This window comes from Lutra lutra, chromosome 3, assembly GCF_902655055.1.
Source record: "Lutra lutra chromosome 3, mLutLut1.2, whole genome shotgun sequence".
Classification (NCBI taxonomy): domain Eukaryota; kingdom Metazoa; phylum Chordata; class Mammalia; order Carnivora; family Mustelidae; genus Lutra; species Lutra lutra.
In genome coordinates, this window is record NC_062280.1 from 94,836,035 (window position 1) to 94,858,407 (window position 22,373).

General features: G+C 38.9%; 1 protein-coding gene across 1 annotated transcript in view; it reads right to left on the reverse strand.

Moving 5' to 3' along the window:
• THSD7B (thrombospondin type 1 domain containing 7B) overlaps nucleotides 1–22,373 on the reverse strand; it is a 742,649-nt gene that overhangs the window by 454,856 nt on the left and 265,420 nt on the right. The window contains exon 6 of the mRNA XM_047722487.1: nucleotides 12,281–12,478. Within this exon, the coding sequence (XP_047578443.1) occupies nucleotides 12,281–12,478 (198 nt within the window). The remainder of the gene's footprint in view (nucleotides 1–12,280; nucleotides 12,479–22,373) is intronic.

Here is a 22,373-nt window from a genome sequence, read left to right on the forward strand (position 1 = left end):
CAGACTTATCCACAGAGATCTCGCAGGCCAGAAAGAGCTGGCATGATATATTCAGAGCACTAAACGAGAAAAACATGCAGCCAAGAATAGTATATCCAGCTAGGCTATCATTGAAAATAGAAGGAGAGATTAAAAGCTTCCAGGACAAACATAAACTGAAAGAATTTGCAAACACCAAACCAACTCTACAGGAAATACTGAAAGGGGTCCTCTAAGCAAAGAGAGACCTTAAAAGTATAGATCAGAAAGGAACAGACACAATATACAATAACATTCACCTTACAGGCAATACAATGGCACTAAATTCAGATCTCCCAATAGTTACCCTGAATGTAATGGGCTAAATGCCCCAATCAAAACACACAGGGTATCAGAATGGATAAAATGACAAAACCCATCTATATGTTGCCTACAAGAAACTTGTTTTAAACCCGAAGACACCTCCAGATTTAAAGTGAGGGGGTGGAAAACAAATTACCATGCTAGTGGACATCAGAAGGAAGCAGGAGTGGCAATCCTTATATCAGATCAATTAGATTTTAAGCCAAAGACTATAATAAGAGATGAGGAAGGACGCTATATCATACTCAAAGGATCTGTCCACCAAGAAGATTTAACAATTTTAAATATCTACACCCCTAACGTGGGAGCAGCCAACTATATGTACCAATTAATAACAAAATCAAAGAAACACACCAACAATCATACAATAATAGTAGGGGACTTTAACATTCCCCTCACTGAAATGGACAGATCACCCAAGCAAAAGATCAACAAGGAAATCAAGGCCTTAAATGACACACTGGACCAGATGGACATCACAGATCTATTCAGAACATTTCATCCCAAAGCAACAGAATACACATTCTTCTCTACTGCACATGGAACATTCTCCAGAATAGATCACATCCTCGGTCCTAAATCAGGTCTCAACCCGTATCAAAAGATTGGGATCATTCCCTGCATATTTTCAGACCACAATGCTCTGAAGCTAGAACTCAATCACAAGAGGAAATTTGGAAAGAACCCAAATACATGGAGACTAATCAGCACCCTTCTAAAGAATGAATGGGTCAACCAGGAAATTAAAGAAGAATTGAAAAAATTCATGGAAACAAATGATAATGAAAACACAATGGTTCAGAATCTGTGGGACACAACAAAGGCAGTCCTGAGAGGAAAATATATAGCGGTACAAGCCTTTCTCAAGAAACAAGAAAGGTCTCAGGTACACAACCTAACCCTACACCTAAAGGAGCTGGAGAAAGAACAAGAAAGAAACCCAAACTCAGCAGGAGAAGAGAAATCATAAAGATCAGAGCAGAAATCAATGAAACAGAAACCAAAAAACAATAGAGCAAATCAACGAAACTAGGAGCTGGTTCTTTGAAAGAATTAATAAGATTGATAACCCCCTGGCCAGACTTATCAAAAAGAAAAGAGAAAGGACCCAAATAAATCAAATCATGAATGAAAGAGGAGAGATCACAACGAACACCAAAGAAATACAGACAATTATAAGAACATACTCTGAGCAACTCTACACCAACAAATTTGACAATCTGGAAGAAATGGATGCATTCCTAGAGACATATAAACTACCACAACTGAACCAGGAAGAAATAGAAAGCCTCAACAGACCCATAACCAGTAAGGAGATTGAAACAGTCATCAAAAATCTCCAAACAAACAAAAGCCCAGGGCCAGACGGCTTCCCAGGGGCAATTCTACCAAACATTTAAAGAAGAACTAATTCCTATTCTCCTGAAACTGTTCCAAAAAATAGAAATGGAAGGAAAACTTCCAAACTCATTTTATGAGGCCAACATCACCTTGAACCCAAAACCAGACAAGGATCCCATCAAAAAAGAGAACTACAGACCAATATCCTTGATGAACACTGACTCAAAAATTCTCACTAAAATACTAGCCAATAGGATTCAACAGTACAGTAAAAGGATTATTCACCACGACCAAGTGGGATTTATTCCAGGGCTGCAAGGTTGGTTCACCATCCGCAAATCAATCAATGTGATACAATACATTAATAAAAGAAAGAACAAGAACCATATGATACTCTCCATAGATGCTGAAAAAGCATTTGACAAAGTACAGAATCCCCTCCTGATCAAAACTCTTCAAAGTGTAGGGATAGAGGGCACATACCTCAATATTATCAAAGCCATCTATGAAAAACCCACCACAAATATCATTCTCAATGGAGAAAAACTGAAAGCTTTTCTGCTAAGGTCAGGAACACGGCAGGGATGTCCATTATCACCCTGCGATTCAACATACTACTAGAAGTCCTAGCCTCAGCAATCAGACAAAAAAGGAAATTAAAGGCATCCAAATCGGCAAAGAAGAAGTCAAACTATCATTCTTCGCAGATGATATGATACGATATGTGGAAAACCCAAAAGACTCCACTCCAAAACTGCTAGAACTTGTACAGGAATTCAGTCAAGTGTCAGGATATAAAATCAATGCACAGAAATCAATTGCATTTCTCTATACCAACAACAAGACAGAAGAAAGAGAAATTAAGGAGTCAACCCCATTTATAATTGCACCCAAAACTATAGGATACCTAGGAATAAACCTAACCAAAGAGACTAAGAATCTATACACAGAAAACTATAAAGTACTCATGAAAGAAATTGAGAAGACACAAAGAAATGGAAAAATGTTCCATGTTCCTGGATTGGAAGAACAAATATTGTGAAAATGTCTATGCTACCTAAAGCAATCTACACATTTAATGCAATTCCTATCAAAGTACCATCCATTTTTTTCAAAGAAATGGAACAAATAATCCTAAAATTTATATGGAGCCAGAAAAGACCTCAAATAGCCAAAGGAATATTGAAAAAGAAAGCCAACGTTGGTGGCATCACAATTCCGGACTTCAAGCTCTATTACAGCTGTCATCATCAAGACAGCACAGTACTGACATAAAAACAGACACATAGATCAATGGAACAAAATAGAGAGCCCAGAAATAGACCCTCACCTCTATGGTCAACTCATCTTCGACAAAGCAGCAAAGAATGTCCAATGGAAAAAAGACAGCCTCTTCAATAAATGGTGTTGGGAAAATTGGACAGCCACATGCAAAAAAATGAAATTGGATCATTTCCTTATACCTCACACGAAAATAGACTCAAAATGGATGAAGGACCTCAATGTGAGAAAGGAATCCATCCAACTCCTTGAGGAGAACACAGGCAGCAACCTCTTCGACCTCAGCCGCAGCAACGTCTTCCTAAGAACATCGCCAAAGGCAAGGGAAGCAAGGGCAAAAATGAACTTTTGGGATTTCATCAAGATCAAAAGCTTTTGCACAGCAAAGGAAACAGTGAACAAAACCAAAAGACAACTGACAGAATGGGAGAAGATATTTGCAAATGACATATCAGATATAGGGCTAGTGTCCAAAATCTATAAAGAACTGAGCAAACTCAACACCCAAAGAACAAATAATCCACTCAAGAAATGGGCAGAAGACATAAATAGACATTTCTGCAAAGAAGACATCCAGATGGCCAACAGACACATGAAAATGTGCTCCACATCACTCGGCATCAGGGAAATACAAATCAAAACCACCATGAGATATCACCTCACACCAGTCAGAATGGCTAAAATGAACAAGTCAGGAAATGACAGATGCTGGCGAGGATGTGGAGAAAGGGGAACCCTCCTACACTGTTGGTGGGAATGCAAGCTGGTGCAACCACTCTGGAAAACAGCATGGAGGTTCCTCAAAAAGTTGAAAATAGAACTACCCTATGACCCAGCAATTGCACTACTGGGTATTTACCCTAAAGATACAGACGTAGTGATCCGAAGGGGCACGTGCACCTGAATGTTTATAGCAGCAATGTCTACAATAGCCAAACTATGGAAAGAACCTAGATGTCCATCAACAGACGAATGGATAAAGAAGAAGTGGTATATATACACAATGGAATACTATGCAGACATCAAAGAAATGAAATCTTGCCATTTGGAACGATGTGGATGGAACTAGAGGGTATCATGCTTAGCGAAATAAGTCAATCAGAGAAAGACAACTATCATATGATCTCCCTGATATGAGGGAGAGGAGATGCAACATGGTGGCTTAAGGGGGTAGGAGAAGAGTAAATGAAACAAGATGGGATTGGGAGGGAGACAAACCATAAGTGACTCTTAATCTCCCAAAACAAACTGAGGGTTGATGGGGGGAGTGGTTTGGAAGGGGGGAGGTTATGGACATTGGGGAGGGTATGTGCTATGGTGAATGTTGTGAAGTGTGTAAACCTGGCGATTCACAGACCTGTACCCCTGGGGATAAAAATATATGTTTATAAAAAATAAAATAAAAAATTCCAGTATTGGTGGAATCCATTACAAAATAAAAAAATAGCTAGCCCCCCCCATCATAAAATAGCTCAACTGTGGGAAAACAAGACTCAGGAGGATGGTATAAGTTACCAGCACTGCCTAACTGGGAAAGAAATGGGACTCAATAATGTTTTTTTTAATGCTTTCACATGGGAGGTCAGAAGCATTCTATTGAAGCCATCTGATATTACCAAATAATTGTAAATAGTGAGGGTTGTTCAGAAGTGCCTGGGTGGCTCAGTTGGTTAAGCATCCAACTCTTGGTTTCAGCTCAGGTCATGATCTCAGGCTGGTGGGACTGGATCAAGCCCTGAGTCAGGCTCTATGCTCAGCATGGAGTCTGCTTGTCCCTCTTCCTCTGCTACCCCAAACCCTCTTTCTAAAATAAAATCTTAAAAAAAAAAAATGGTGAGGGTTGTTCAAAGTATCGAGCTCATCTCATTTCTTCCTTAGAATCTGTTTCTTTAAATGTTATCATCAATATGGTATGGCTAAAATTGGATCCTATTTCTTCTACAGGAATGGATCTATGAAATACCTTTGCAGGCATCTCTGTCTCAGTTTGAGTCATACCACAACCAAACCCTGCGACAAAGCTTCTTAAGCAAGTATTGGGTGTAAATGGGGTGTAATTCTAGAGAATCAGTGCAAGAATTGGGGATGAGACAGAAAGAGAAGGAGGCTGAGAGAGGATGAGAGGGCATGTGATCAAATCAGTCTCCAGGATGAGTAGGTGGTGCTTCCTCTCACTAGGAAACAGCACAGAACAGGCATCTCAAGGGGACCCCACCTGAGGGGAAAGGAAGCTGGTATTTATACAACCTTCAATCATTGGTTGAAGTCCGCTCCCTGGGATTGTTAATTCCCTGGCACTTCTGATGGCATATGTGGGCAGGGAAATTCCTCAGCCAAAGAGAGCCAGGTAATGTCAGCTGGAATTTGGGGGCTGATATGCACAGCAATGGTATATGGCCCAGCAGATCTGAGCAGGAAAAAACAATACATGCTATGTCTGACTATTTCAAAAACTCTGTCTCTGGATTTACACTGCTAATACAAAATGCATGTCTATATTTATTCCCCTCTCCTTTGACCCCTCTGAACTCCTGGGAATACAGATATAAAATTCCAAAACTTTATGTAAAGTTAAGTATGTATGTGTGTGTGTCTGTGTGTGTGTTTCTTCTTCAATATAAACAAAAAATTATCAGTAAGAAGAATATAAAATAACAGTTACATTCTGGTAACTTAAAAAAAAATCCAATTCCTACTATCCCTTCCAAAATACACATCTTGGGGTGTCTGGGTGGCTCAGTCATTAAGCATCTCCCTTTGCTCAGGTCATGATCCCAAGGTCCAGGGATCAAGTCCTGCATTGGGCTCCCTGCTCGGGGTGAGCCTGCTTCTCCGGAGACTGACTCTCTGCCTGCTGCTCCCCCTGCTGTACTCTCTCTCTCTCTGTGTCAACTAAATAGATAAAATCTTAAAAAAAAAAAAAAAAAAACAACAAAAAACAAAACAAACAAACAAAAAAAAAACCCGCACGTCTTAATAAACTACATCGTTATGTCCACCAAGTGACATTGTTCAAAAGTTTCAGAAAATTTTTATTTGAAGCTTATTTTGAGGCTCTGTATTCTCTATGGTGGTTTTAATTTGTAGAGTCTAACAGGACAATTTACCACAGATTATACTTGTGTGGCAAAGAAATACCTCACCAATATTTATTCCTGAAATATAAGAAAATAAATATTGGGCTGAAATAGCAGTTAAAAAGTCTTGTAAGAAAAGGAAAAAATATAGAAAAGAAGTAAAGCAGCACTTGTTGACCAAAATGAGATAGAGCAGGATCAAAGTTTAGAAAATACGACTGAGGGGTTCTATTTAGAACTCTGGCAATTCACAAAATAGTCCAATAAATAACTTATCTGAATGGTGTTTGATCTTCTCAAAATGACCTAAAGGACATTTCTTAAAAATTAAAGATAAAAATAAATAAATAAAACAAAACTTTCATTCCAATCATATAATGAAATATACTAGAAAATTTTTAATCAGCCTCAGTTAAATGATTGTTTTAACATGCTCTCTACCAATTAAAGTCTTCCTATGAGTACTTACAAGCACATGCTTATAAGAATATATCATTTTATCCAAGATTAAATATCACATTTTTGCATTGTTCAAGGTTAATGATACAAGGCAAAAAGTCACAAGAAAAATACCTCTGAAATGAAAAGCAAAGTAACCCTAATGATGGGAAATCTTTCCTCAAGTTTTCTCTGCAAATATGTACACCATATAAGAAAAATATTTGCATGGATAAAATCTAATGCAACTGAAAAATAACTGTCCCTGTGTGCAAGGGGGCATTCTAGTAACACTGGAGAATCCTAGTTTCATGTACCTGTCAACACATGAACTTTGTTCATCTCAATGTATTCTACTCTGCATTACACCAACATAGGTATTTGCTTTTTCTAAGTACAGAATGTACACTGCGTTACCTCTGAACAAAGACATTTGCTGAAATATATAGACTCTTTTTTTTTTTTCTCTCAACATAACCTAGCCAGCAAATTATGGAGCAAAGCAGGTGGTGAGTACTCACAATCTGACTGCCCCAATAAACAGCCTGGTGTTTATCCAATGGTCCCACAGTGTCATCTGTCCACTTTGCATTATGGATACTTGAAAAATGATGAATAGGGGTCACTTTGAAGCACTAGTAATATGCTATTCACTGCCCTGGCTTTATGGGAATTTTCCCAGCTTGCTCTGGGAAGATGTTACATAGTGGTAAACTTTCATCAACTGCCAATGAAACATGGCAACAATGAACTAGTTTGAGAAACAAAGTTTAAGACACAGTGAATTCACTTGATAATCTAAAGGAGGAATGGCTTGGGTATGCGGTCAGCATCACACTTCATTTACCTTCAAATGCCCTCTTTGACATGGAGGAAACCTGCTTGTCAATGAAACAAGAAAAACCTATGTATATTCTATAGTCAGTAGACTTCTATTGACCCAGAAGAGTAAATAAAATGTTGTTCAGAGGAAAGAAACCAAAGCTCACTGACCACTCCAAGTGTTAAAAATCAGATTCCAAATCAGAATCCTCATTCATGTAATCTGTTATACAATTTTCTTCCTAAAAATGAGTATTACTAACCCGTTGTTTGCTACAATCACAAGCCAGGTAAGACACAGGAACTTTTATAAGACTGGATAGTATCACTAATAAATCAAAGTAAAGAATGAGTCAAATCATACCTCCCGCACAGAGAGCTGTAAAAATTCATAAATGATTATTTGTATCTTTTGACTATAATTCTTAAATCCAAAAAGTTTTTCATATCTCAAATTGCTATTTCCAGTTACTTACTGGTTTCAGTGTGACAGAGATTGTGTATTTTCAAAATTTTAAATGAAATTTTAAATTTAAATTTAAAACAAAATTTTAAATCATTTTACATTTTGTTGATTTAAATTAAATTGTTGATTTAAACTAAAAATTTAAATCATTAAGCTAATGATTTAGACTTCTGAGAAAGAGAAATATGTCTGACTAGCAGCACAAATCCCCAATAAGACACTGTTAAGAGTCTTCCAGAACCCTGATCATGGCTATGTGGAAATCTCTTGGCTTGAATGGGATGTAGATATTCTGCAGGGATGCGGAGTGATTTATATACATACATGTATGTCTGCGTATGTATGTGTGTGTATATATATAGCATGTTATTACATATCTATATAAAATTACGTAAGTGACCCTTGCAAATTAGCAGGCTTCTATCCTGATTGAGTTTTCATTTTTATTTTCTTCAACCAAAATGAAGATATTTCTTTTCATCTTACCCATTTAACTCTAAATAAATTCTGAAATAAAGGGCATATAAAACAATTAATAAATTCAGGGTGATTAAAAGAAAACTGTCAAATGTTACAAGAAAAAAATCACAGATGAGTTATTAAATAGATATTAAATAATATTAAAAATATTAAATATATCTCAACCTTTTTCTTTCTCTCTAAGGATTTAAATGAGTGTCAACAATTCTGTCAATTCCCGTAGGTATGGAAAGACTATGATAATATGTGGAGAGTCAAAGAGGAGCGCTTTGCTAAACTTCTATCATTAATCATCCAGAACTTCACAGAAGCTGAACTGCAAAATGTGTACCCAGACTACATTTTCAATTTCTCACCAGACAAAAGACTGCTTCAGCTACTAGGAGGCCAGCATGTTCTCGTAAGCATGACATGGCTGATACCCACAAATGATTAGGGAGCCAATCAGGTATGTACAAACAAATCACAAAGACTTCATGGGACTGATATGAACCATTAGTAATTTCTATTTCTCCCCACAGAAATTCAGAGTGTAGGTCAATGTTGAACATTTGTCCTTTCACAGGAATAAGAAAACAACAACAATAATAACAAAAAAAAACCTCTAAAAGCGCTCTACAATGGTAAAATTGATACCTCCAAAAAAAGGAGGCTACATCCATTTTCAGTGGCTGAGGAAGTGGGTGTGGAGGGAGGAGGGGCAGTTTCCCCACACCACACCACAGAACCCTCCAACAAAAGCTGGGTGTCCTAATATTCAACTCAGTCCTGACACTACCTAGAAGTAGCATCTAATTCCACAGGTAAAAAGTCTGCCCTCCACTTCAGAGTCCAATTGCAAGCCCAGGTAAGTGTAAGGGCCTATTTAGCCAGAGCGATTCCATCCAGTTAAACAGTGATTTTGTTGTTTATGCAGTAAAACTTAAACTGTCCCTGCCCCCCACTCAGGGAACATACTTAAAAGCAAGTCTGGGAAACTAGTCCCAGGTAACAAAGCCCAAATACAAGGGTGGGTCAGGCCAAGTGGAGAGAGCCAATCAGTGGGGCCCACATACTGTCTCCCTAGCTACCAATGAGTGTGGGCCCCGCCTTTTGGGCGCCTTTCGGATGCCAATTCTGACCAAGGTGATAGGCTAGTTCAAATAGCTACTATAGGGTAAATTGTAATTCAATTTGTCATTCGTGTGTGACCTAGCATGACTATGCAACTTTCTCTGTGTGTTACAATCTCTTTTGCCACCTGTGCGTGGCCAGGCTCAACCACATGGCCTTTGACCTTTAAAAGTTAGTCGGCAAGGCAGGGAAGGGTTGCCTCTTTGTAAGAGATGGCCCCGACTGGTCAGTTTGATTCACGATGCTTGGCACAAAATAAAGCTTTGCTTGACCTTCGCTTTCTATCAGTCTCGCTCCTTTGATCACGGACCCATTATTGGGGGACCTAACAGTGAGCTATGCTTCTAACCAGCCAGCTATAAATCGGAGGTTCCAACAACCCTCTCCAACTGAGGATGCCAATCACAAGTCCAGCCTAAACCATTAAAATGGTTACCTGCACTTTAGACCAATGGGCTTATAAATCAGAGGTTCCCACAATCCCCTCCCTGGGCTTGATTAATTGGCCAGAGATGCTCCCAGAATTAAGGAAACCTGTTTTGCGTACTAGATGATCAATTTATTGTGAAAGGATCTAACTCAGGAACAGCCTTATGGAGAGATGCCTTATGGAAGAGGATGGGAAAAGGGCACAGGGTTTCTACCCACCATGCTCTCCAAATCTCCACGTGTTCACCAACTTGGAAGCCCTTCAGGCCCGGAATCCTTTGGGGGTTTTATGGAGGCTTCTTTACATCTGTATGATTGATTAAATCATTGGTCATTGGTGTTGGATTCAATCTCCAGCCCTTCTCCCTCCCTGGGACTGAAAGTTCCAACCAACCTTCCATTTGGTTGGTTTCTCTGGCGACCAGCTCCATCCTTAGGTGCTTTCCACAAATCACCTCATTAACATAAACCCTGTTGTGGGGGAAGCCAGCTTGTTATGAATAACAACACAGCCATTCCTTTTTTTTTTTTTTTTTTTTTTGAGTCACAACATACCCATGTCACCTTTTCAGAAGGGATTTCAGCAACTGAGGGGCAAGAGACTAAATATAACCAAAGATGCTCCCATTGCTCTTATTGCTCAGAAAGTTCCAAGAGTTTTAGCAGCTCTGTGCCAGAAATGGGAAGAATATTAATTTCTAATTATAGATCACAATGTAACATTCTGCAATACCATAGAAGGCACAGAACAAATCGTGAAAAACTCCTCAGCCCTATAGACATAATATATCATGACAAGCCTCTAATACCTGCTATGAGATGACAAAGCCTGATAGTCATTTGTCATTGGGACTCAACCAAATGATCTTCTTGTCTCCACCGTGGGAGGTTGGGAGGAAGAAGTAGTGTGGTTTTTCTAATACTCATTATTATCTTCATATTATGTAAGAATGCTCTTTGCACAATTCCCCCAGGGCAACAGTAATAAATGTGCATTATAAGTAAAATAAGCTTATAGCTTATTTTGAATGGTTATGTGCCAGACACTTCACTAATCACTTTTATATAACCAATTTAGCTCTCACAATCTGAGAGTGAGAGGTAGGTTTTATTACCCCCATTTCAAACTGAGGGAAAGGAAACCTCCACAAATTAATTAATTTTCCTGAGATCATCTAGCGGGTGAGTAGCAGACTTGAAACTCCCACTTGGCTGACTTTAGACTTCAGGTTCAAACCTCTATACTAATCTTCCTGAATTCAAAGGAAAGTAGTACAAAAGTGATCTTATTTGCCTCTGTTAATAAATTATACATATATTGCCACAATTCAAAAATTATTTGGTAATACTCAAAGCCTCAATCAGTTGTAATTACTCAGTCAAAAAGGATGTAGCTTTGTATAATGTGTTGTTGACCTCTACTTAATTAAACAAATACCTTTCATGAGATAACTGATTATATTGCTTCATAATGTATGTATCTGCCCAATTATGGCAGTGGTTAAAAAAAAGTAAGAAGATCAGATAAAAAGAAGGAGGAAATAAAGAAGGGGGAGGAAGGAAAGAAAGGAAGAAAGTGATGGAGGAAAAGGCATGGAGCGAGTGAAAGAAAGAGAAAAAAAGGTACAGGAAGGAGGGAAAAAAGGAAACCATTGCTGAATGTCAATCCCATCTGGAAGCAAATAGCCACTCTGAATCCACCTTGTAATTTCTTGTATTCTATGGATTACTTCACTTCATAAGCCAAAACATTCCATTCCACATACCAAGAGCATTATAAATGGGATTAATAGACACACTTGATATCTTCCAAGAGACTGATTTTTTTTTCTAAACTGTAAGACAAAGGTTTAAAAATGTCACTTTTCTCATTTCCATGTGACTTCCATATTTTCTAAATCACCCTTCATTTCAAACAACCCATTGTACGAGAAGCTTGGCAATGAAGGAAAGACACCACCTTCAATAGTTTTGTAAATCTTGACAATTTATATGTAAAAATGGTTCCTTAGAAATGTCAGTATTATGTCTGGAACTGATTCTGGTCAAATGTTATATAAATGAAAAGATTTAGTATTTTTTTTCTTTAACTTGGAAAGAATTGCAGCCCTGGAACCTTTACAAGGTATAGTACCTGTTAATAATATACAAAAGCGTGTTACATATCGACCTCAAAAAAGGCAAATAAAACTTGTTTTGTATTGATAAGCTGACGACTACTCAGAGGAATTCTCTATGCTCTGTCTTGATAAATTGAAAACTGCAGAGAAATCTCTAGGTTCACTATATAGCATCTGGGCATAATCATACAAATTTCTTTCAGAGTGTGGCCTAATAAGTCAAGGCAGCTTACCTTGCAGCAATGTGGCATCTGACTTACATGTAAATACTTACATTTAAGTGTTTCTCTCCCTCAGGAGATGGACTGTTAGACAGCAGTGACATCATATGGCACATATCACTTAGCAACCCATGTTTTTTTGCCTCATACCTCGGTCATTCTGGCAGACGGCCTTCAGGATGCGATGCCCCAGGCCACATTTTCCATGATCAGGGATACAGATCCCTTCAGACGCCAGCCACCGGTAACACATTGGATCCTCGCAAGGAACAGACTCCACCAAATGAGGGCAGTGGCCTGCAGGCCCTGTGGATTCCATGAGGACATGGCGCCGTCTCAGTCTAAACCCTGAAAAGGAAAAAACAAGAGGGTCACAGGACTCCATCTTTATCTAACAGAAGAAAAGCAGCAGCAGACAAAAAAGGATGGAACTTCTATTTCATCCTCTAACACGTGTATTATTTTAAGGTGTTTTCTTTTAGGGGAAATGGAAGGGGGATATGAAAAGAAAGAAAATGGGCAAGAACTAGAGCAGAAAATCTGTCCTCCAAGACTTAACAACCTTGAAGAGGCCATACATAATCAAACAAAGTAGTAAGTAGCTTATGCCCAATGGCCTCCATAAACCAGCAGAAGTAAAGGGAGACTCTCAGAAATAGCCTCAAAGAGATAAATCCACATTTTATTTTTTTTTCTGTCGTTTTTGGCATTGTGGTTACTCTGCATTAAGTTGAAATTCATCTCCATTTTGGCATATCCCTGGTAACTAAAAAATTCACAGCTTCATGACCTGAGATTTCCCTGGATTCCTTCCCTGAGATTTCCAGGTCAGTCTGCTCTGTGAAGACAGTACCTCTTTGGGCTGCATTCCCCCTCTTGGCTCGACATGGGTCCCTGGACTATTATTCAATTAAAAATAATGTAATGTGGGACTAAGGCCCAGCGCCTTACTATACTAAGGATGTAAACAGGTCTTACATGCTAGGACCTTACAGAGTCACAAACTCAGAGTTGCAAGAGTCAAGCAGGTACAAATTGAGGGAAATGAGTCAACCATACAACTGTGGGAGTGCTGAGGTGTGTGACGAAGTGGAGGACGTGTGCTTCCTCTGAAGCAGCTTCCGTGGACTGTCGCCATGAGGGAATGTGGACCCTCTGTTAACTAAGCTCCTAATTTGTGTCCAAGAAGACAGAAATCTAAGGTGTGTTTTGTTTTAATATGACAGCACTCCATGTTTAACTAACTTATCTTTTTAAAAAACAAAGTGGCCTAAATTCTTTAAAAAAGTTACTGAGAACTAGATACGACCCTTTAGTCTGTGAGTTTTCCATCTCTGGCCCTTATGACATATCGCCTCTGAAGGTTATGCCTGCGTGGATCTCCTATTTTACTTCCACTGTCTAATGCACCAGATTCTGTTTACCAGTTTAATTCCTTTAGTTCCTTTTATTTTTAACGAAACCGATCTTCTTGGGTGATAACATTTTAAGGAATTATTCACTTATTCCTCTGGGTAAGTTCAAAGAGAGATAGACTGACGGACAGGCTGTGATAAGAAAATGGAGTGTATGAGAACACCGAATTCTCAGCATGAGAGTTAGATACCCCCTACTGCCCTTCCCACAAGAGGCTGGGAGAAGGACAAGTTAGGGAGCATGAGAGGTCACAAAGCCAGGTATATTGTTCTCCCAGACTTCCCAAAGCCATGCCTACTTTCCCACCAATGGGAATGAAATGAAAAGATTACAAAGCTCCAGGCATCGCTGGGGAAAGACTGTCTCCTGTAAAACCACACAGCCAAGGAGGTTTGAACTAATGGACTCATGGTTTTAGGCCACAAGAGGGAGCCGAGCTTCTTCAGAATATTATAGGGCTGGACAAGAATTTCGGATAGTCTCAAGTGCTTTTTTTGGGTTTTTTGGTCCAGGGTTAACCTATGAACACACATACACACACACTCTCTCTCTCATTCTTTTAAGAAAGGAAGAAAGAAAGAGGGAGAAAATAGGGGGAGGACTAGAGGGAGAGAGAGAATCTTTGGCAGGCTCCACACCCAGCACAGAGCCAGAAAGGGGGCTCAATCTCACAACCCTGAGATGATGACCTGAGCCAAAATCCAGAGTGGGACACCTAACCGACTGAGCCACCCAGGTGCCCCTGAGCTCCTTTTAAAAGATTCTTCGATTCTTACATTGATGATCAGCCACATGGGGGAAGGCATCATTCAGCCAACCAGAGATTACATGCACGGATCACGGCATTGCAAATATTAAGGTCAGGGACGATTAAGACAATAGATGACTTCTGCCATACTTCATACCTACAAGTCTGTATCATCAATTAGTTACAACAAAATCTGTAGAAGTGTTCAGCTCCCCTCCTGGGAGAAGGAAGAGACAAAGGAAACATAAAGGTTTCCAACTGCACTCAAGGGCCATCAGACTACAATGAGCTCCAAGGGCTCACTGCCATGCAACTTGGATGACCTCTATTCTTAATGTAATGTCCATATGTTGCTTACTGCCAGTCTTATGTTTGTCCTTGTTTAGTTTATCTGTTTGAGCAACACATAGCACGGGTCTCCATGACTGATAAGGTTTGACAACTGTCTCAGAAACTTAGTCTTCTTTACTGAGGATCCGGGTGTCCTGGTACCTAGAGCTTCATGTCATTGAGGTGTATATGCAGTTTCCCTCTATAAATCAAGTTGCATCCATCTCACCATAAATCTACAGACTACATCTCTTTAGTCAATAAATTCTTCTAGTCTTTCATTTGTGCTGCCCTTGTCCTGACTGTAACTAGGATCAAATCACAGCACAAGTTCAGCATAAAAGAAAAACCTTGGAGTCTCTTGTTAGTGCTTAACTTTAATCACACATCCATGTTCATGCCTGCAATTGACATCAGGCTTCCCCCGGGTGCTTCTGTTCTGAAAGATACACGACTGCCAAGTCCACAGTGGCTGGGGCCAGCCAACCACTTACCTTCACTTACCGAGTTCCATATTAATCAGATCGTATCATTCAGTAAACATTAACTGCCATATGTAGATCCCTGTAATGTACTGTGGGAAGCCACAGGAGGAACAGAAGACATAAATCTATTCTTCACAGAGCATATAGTCCAACAAGGGGAAAAGGCACATGCATTAATTAAACATCTACCCTTTCCCAAGATGGTGCCAGCCACTTTACTTATATTAACCCAAATTAATAAATCTTGCAAAACTATTTTGTAGGTTGCTATTCTCATTTTATGCATGTGAAAACTAAGATCAGACGAGACATCATTACTGCTCCCGAGGCACATTATTGATTAAATGGATATGTGTGAAATTCAGTGGAGGACTTTTTCAGATATCACCTCTTCATAAGAAAGAATTCCAGTCAGCTCTTGTGTGTGATGTGTTCTAGCCTGACTCACGTAGTGTATCTGCAGGGACTATGCACCATTTCCTTCAAATGAAAGTGGACAGATTAGATAGTGCAATTTAAGGCATGAAGCAGCAAGAAGGAGTTTTAATAATCATTTAATGACTACAGATTCAATCCACTTTTAATGAAACTGGTATTTGCAGGGCTTTTTTTTTTTTTCTTTTATGATCCCAAAATTTAGTATATATTCTACTGGCTTACTATATATTCTATTGAATTCTAGAATAGAGTGAATTGTGGGTTGGAGAGGAAAAAGGGAAGAAACGCAAATAACAGTAGATGAGCCAAAGTTGTTTTTTTTTTTTAAATGAAGCCAAGGGAAAATTCAAGGAGACATGGGAGGTAAGTATAGGTCTGATGTCTGTACATCTTCAGGTGCAAATGGCCCGAAAGTGTCCACATAAGCTTCTGTGAAGCTCTTCATGGCCAATACTGTCTCCACACTACCACCACCGGAACAAGCTTGAAGCAGCAGCTAGCACGTTGACCAAGGATGACAGAAGCTTATGCCATCTTAGGTATCTATTTGCTCCTCATCTCTGACAGCCTTGGACATGGGGTAACAACTTTAAACCAAAGACCCTGAGCACATTGACTCCAACTCTTTAGAAATCAACCACCCTTCCCACAAGTTTAGCATTTTACAGTATCATTATTAGTTCGCCTCCACCTGTGAATACAGAAAATAAGAAAAGCAATGACAGGGCAATTGTGATTATGAGAACTCTCAATACTTAGAATGAGAAGTAGGCATGAAGCCCCCGCTCCCTACCATCCCACTCCTAACACAGACATAGAAAAAAAAAAGGGAATAGAAAAAACTATCTCTTAGCATACATATTTTCTGTAACAAAGCAAAAATAATTTTATAGACTTCTCATTATGAGTGAATCTATGTAGCAGGCAAGGATGAAAAATGGAAAATTTCCCCCATTGTTGTTATATAAGATCTAAAACATGCAGTATTTCCCTGCTTTGGTGTGTTATCTAAATTGATTTGTTTCAGAGCATAAGACTGGCTTTGTAAAGATAGTCATGGATTCTCAGTTTCAAGATGTCTTTTTCTATGGGGATCTTAAAACTTTGGATATATGGCTGGGGGTAATATCATATTGGGGACATTAAGGAACCCCTGAAGTCCTACCACATAAGCAGTTACCTATTGTGACACTGTATCAGGAAGCGTCCATCAAATTGTTATTTAAAACAACTTCTGTGGACAAGGATGTCTTTCTTGGAATATGTCTGAAAGGGACAAGGATGTCATATAAATGTATGTCTCTGTATTAGAATTTGTTTTAAAAATGTATTATACCTATGTATAGAGTTCACCCATCAGCAATTTTTTCAGGTTATTTCTCTTTCATATACCTCTAATTATAACTCCCTGGGAGTGTATCAAAGGTAAAGCAATGAATGATAAAACCTGATCCAATTTAAATTCCTCTGAAAGGCATACTAGATTCACTTGACAAGTACCAACCTGCTGAGTACTATTCCTCTTGTCTGCCTATCACAAACCTGGTGGAAAGTGTGAAGGCTAGGGACCATGGCTGATTTGTTAATATACTCTGAATGGCTGACAGCCACAAAGCTTACAGGATTCCCGACTGAAGGGTGCCTGCCTTAGAAAAACAGCCAAATTAAGATCATCTCTAGGATAACTAATTTCTTCTGTAAGGTAATACAACATTAACTGCTTTTCCAGTCTTTTCTACTATTTTTTTTTAAACAAAAAGGAAACAAAAGGAACATACCAAAGCAATAACACAGTGGGGAAAAGACTAGCGAAGGAAAAGAAGTAATTATCTCCCATTTTACACATTCATTTTCTTGTTATTATTTGCTGGTATTTCCCTCAAATCCTCTAAAATATATAATAGAGTATAAAATAACAAAGAATGTGTATGTGTGTGTATATATCTATCCATCCTAGATTTTTGCTACAGGTTCACTGCATTTCTTTGAGTAGGGAATTCAAATGTGAAGCTAAACAGTCCAGTTTACATCCCAGAGTTTTGTGATGTTTAATGCATTAGCTTGTGTGTTCTGGACTCTGTGGAATTCTGAATTACCTTTAGTTTGTGCCAGTCAGTGACTCTGGCAGACCCCATGATAGGACCATGGGACAGACTGAGATTGAGAAGATCCCAGACCTCTCGCTCACAAGTCAGTAGAAATAACAAGAAGATTGCTTACCATCATTGTAACATGCTTGGACTCCTTGTAGGCACAGAATCATTTCCCTAGAGGGGAAATTCCATTCTTTATCTTTCCCAGGAGGGATTAGTAGCAGGTGGTCCTGGCAGATTTTAGCAAGATGTTAAAAATCAAAATTGTGTCTGCTCTAGGGAAGCATTTATAAAATGCCAAACTCCCAGACCTGAATAATAATCATTGCTGTATACAGGCTCTTCTGTCTGCGATTACTTAGTGCCTAGGGCAGGTCATTTAGCCTAAGTATGGGCCCTATAGACCAGAGACTGGTTCTCATCAATCCCAACATGACCCTACACTCTTCAGGTGGCTGAGGAGACGCTATGACCTTCAGGTGAGAGGTTCTATTGTCTCCACCCTTTCCTTGAGCTCCAAAGGCTGAACCACCCTTGGAAAAACTAATTGAGGCAAAAAACACACATTCCAATTATCTGCTATTCTCAAGCTATTCTTGGAACACCTTTCCTTTCTCACACAACTGCAGTCTACTTTCCCTCTCGTCTCAAAGGTGACACGCTGGAGCTAAGATAAATCCAATGCTGCAAGCCTTATCTCCTACAGTGGCTCAGTTATTGGCTCTCAAGACTAATGGGTCTCACTGGCCAATGGGGAGCATGTGGGTAGAGCACTTCTCGGCTAAGCTTAGCAGTGGATTTCTGCCTTGATCCAAGTTTCCTTAGGCTATGGAGGGAATCACTAAGGAAGCCCAGTGTTTAAAGGAACACTAGACTAGGGAGACAGGAACCCAGGTTCTTGGCTCTGGCTGGGCCATTATTAAATCGCTGTGGGATTTAGGACAAATGGGTTCACTTCTCTACACTTTAATTTTGAAATATTATGAAATGTCACATCCTTGCTGAGCCTAAATGCTGATACAAAGTTGGGCAGTATATTAGTATCTTAGGGCTGCCAAAGAAAATAACACACTGGGTGATGTAAAAGAACAGAAATTTTTTGTCTCACAGTTCTGGAGGCTAGAAGCCCAACGAAGTGTCAGTAGAGCCATATTCCCTCTGAATGTTCCAGGGAAAGACTTCTCCCATGTCTCTCCCTAGCTTCTGGTGGTCGCTGGCAATCCTTAGCATTCCTTGGCTTATACACATATCACTCTAATGTCTGCCTCCACATAGCATTCTTCTCTGAGTATCTATGTGTTCAAATTTCCCTCTTTCTGTATCAGTCATTAGAATAGGGCCTATCCTAATCCAGTATGGCGTCATCTTAACTTGAGTCTATATGCAATAGCTCTATTTCCAAATAAGGTCATATTCACATACACAAGGTGTTAGGAATGAAGATTTCCTTTTTTTTTTTGAAGGACACAATTCACCCCACAGTAGGTGATGTCTAATAAATGGATGGACCAGAGTGAATCTGCAAGAGTTGACCCACACAGTAGAGGAATAGGGGCTAAGAAAAAGTTTGGCATGGAAGCATCCTGGGCAAAGGGGGCAAACAGAGGGGTCTGAATGTTGTACGTTTCCCAGTGGAGTTCCACAGACTGGTTCAATGTTACATGTTAAAGGAAAAGTACATGTTAAAGGAAGAAAAGTTGAAAGAGCACTTTTCACAAAGGGTTTTGAGAAAATTTGCTCAAGTAACAAAAATTACAAGACAGAATGAGGAAGAAAGCATTCTCTGGATTGCTGTAGAGATTCTACGGCCCAGAACAAAGGGGACAAAGTACTTAATAAACATCTATTAAGTTTAACCTCAGGATTACTTCTAGCATCTTATAGTATCAGCAACTCATATTTTCTTGAGAGAGCCACCCCTTCCTGACTCTCAGTGGTGAGGCTTGGCCAACTTTGTCCCTCCAGTGGTGGGCACATGCCTAGGACTTGGCCAATCAGAGTGACTGGGTCAAAGTTATTACATGACACAAACCAGCCAATGAGATTCAGTTCCAGGACTCCTCTTGGAAGCATTAAGGAAGACATTTCTTTCTACTTTATCTATGATCTAGAATCAAAATTACCTCTTTTTCTTTTTGTGTTGAGAATGTTAAAGATTTACTCTCCTAGCAACTTTCAAGTATATAATACAGTATTGTTGATGATACTTATCATGCTGCACACTGGATCCTCGGAACTTACTAACCTTATAACTGAATGTTTGTATCCTGTGATCAACATTTCCCCATATTCCCCTCCACCCAGCCCCTATAACCACCACTCTACCCTGTGTTACTATAATTTCAGGTTTTTTAGAATCTACTACATATACGTGAGATCATATAATATTTGTCTTTCTCTGACTTATTTCACTTTGTATAATGTCCTAAAGTTTCATCCATGTTGTCACAATGGCAGGGCTTCCTTCTTTTTTATGGCTAAATAATATCACTATATATATATATATATATATATATATATATATATATATGAGTGAGTGGATGCATCTGTGGCTGCATGTGCTCGTGCATACGCACAAGCGTTTATATAGCATAATTTCCTTTATCCATTTATGCCTCAGTAGTCATTAGGTTATTTCCATATCTTTAGTATGGTGGATAACACTGCAACAAACATGGGGATACAAAGAGTAGATCTTAAAGTTCTTACCACAGGAAAAAGGTAACTATGTGAAAATGGATAGATGTATTAATAACCTTATGTGGCAATCATTTTGCCATATACATGTATATAAAATCAGTATATCACATACCTTAAAATTACCCAATATTATAGGTCCATTATATTTCAATAAAGCTGAACAAAATTAATTGATCAATCATAAAAATAATATGTCATCCTTTATAATATACTATATTGTTTTTATTACCATGTTTTAGAGAAAAAAATTCCTCCACATAAAATGTACATCTCAATTTTATGACATAATTAAATCTAGAGACCTAAAGTATGGAAAGAATGGATCTAAAGATCAAGAAAACAGAAAATCTCTTAGATTCATTCTCCAATTTCCAATTCTTCCCAAGCCATGCTGGAAGTTTAGATGAAATTGAAAGACTTTTTACAATCTACCTTACTGAAATCCCAAATGGAATTCTATGTACTTGAGATTGGATTATTAGGATGAGATGGGGGGCCTGATTTTTTGTTTTGTTTTGTTTTGTTTTAAATCAAAAGTCAATTGGATAAAATAATGCTAAAATATACTGCCTCCAAAGAAGCAGAAAATAATTATATCACTGAAGTGATTCAGAACGTCCTATACTGGACTTTTTATTAACAAACTTTAAAAAGTAGATATTTTAAATCAGAGTGTTTCAAAGAGTTACAGAAATTTTTTGTTGCCTTGTTATCCATCACCCAAGGGCATGAATAATCACTAAAAGGCATTGTTAACTAAAACTAAATCTACCAACAAGAATACATAATAAAAGTGCAACAGAGGACAGAAAGACAGAAGGAAGGAAAGAAGGAAGGAAAATCAATGCTGTTCTCTTCTCCATGGAGAAGTCCTGCCTTAAACTGAACCTAATATAGAGAAAAGTAGAACTAAGAGATGGGGAAATAGAAGACTTTAAATGGGAAGAGAAAAGAATGGAAGACTGTAGAAACAGAAGTCTATAAGGAGAAAAAGAAAGAATGAAAGAGTGATACTGTTCACCTCTTGATATTTTTGGCTGCAGTCCTACCTTCCTTTTTGTTTTTAGCCACATAAGCTACTAAATTTCCTTCTTTTGGCTTAAGCCAGTTTGAATTGGGTTTCTGTCACTTAAAACAAAAAGTTATAAAATAATATGAGGCCCACTTGCCTTGGTTGGATTCTACAACTTTGAAAGCAAATAAAGGCAGCACTCAGCACAGCAGAGTTGCCTTTGTAATCTACAGACATGGCCAAAGTAGCTGTGGGAGCCTGAGTCCGATCATCCATGATTTTCTGGACAACAATCTAAATGGACTGGCCCAGGGTGAATGTAGGAGGGTTGCTTCTAATAACATGTAAGTCACCCGGGGGGAGTCTCAAATGCAAATATAGGAGACTTACAAAGTCTAATTATACACACGTAGACCACAAGACAACAACTGGTGGGTGTTAGCATAAATGGGAAATTATTTTTATTTTTATTTATTTATTTATTTATTTTTTAGATTTTATTTATTTATTGGACAGACAGAGATCACAAGTAGGCAGAGAGGCAGGCAGAGAGAGAGGTGGAGGCAGGATCCCTGCTGAGCAGAGAGCCCGATTCGGGGCTCGATCCCAGGACCCTGGGATCATGACCTGAGCCGAAGGCAGAGGCTTAACCCACTGAGCCACCCAGGCGCCCCGGGAAATTATTTTTAATAAAATAGTTCTTATAAACTTTTTAAAAAAGATTTTATTTATTTATTTGACAGAGATCACAAGTAGGCACAAAGGTAGGCAGAGAGAGAAGAGGGGGAAGCAGGCTCCCTGTTGTGCAGAGAGCCCGATGCAGGGCTCAATCCCAGGACCCTGAGACCATGACCTGAGCTGAAGGCAGAGGCTAAACCCAGGCACCCCTTTAATAAAATAATTCTTAAACTGAAGAGGCTTGGAGAACATTCTAGCTACAAGTCTAAATAAAAAGTAGCACAGGCTTCTCCACTGCACACCTCCAGGTTCCACTGAGATCCAGTTTTCTATTATTTAATAA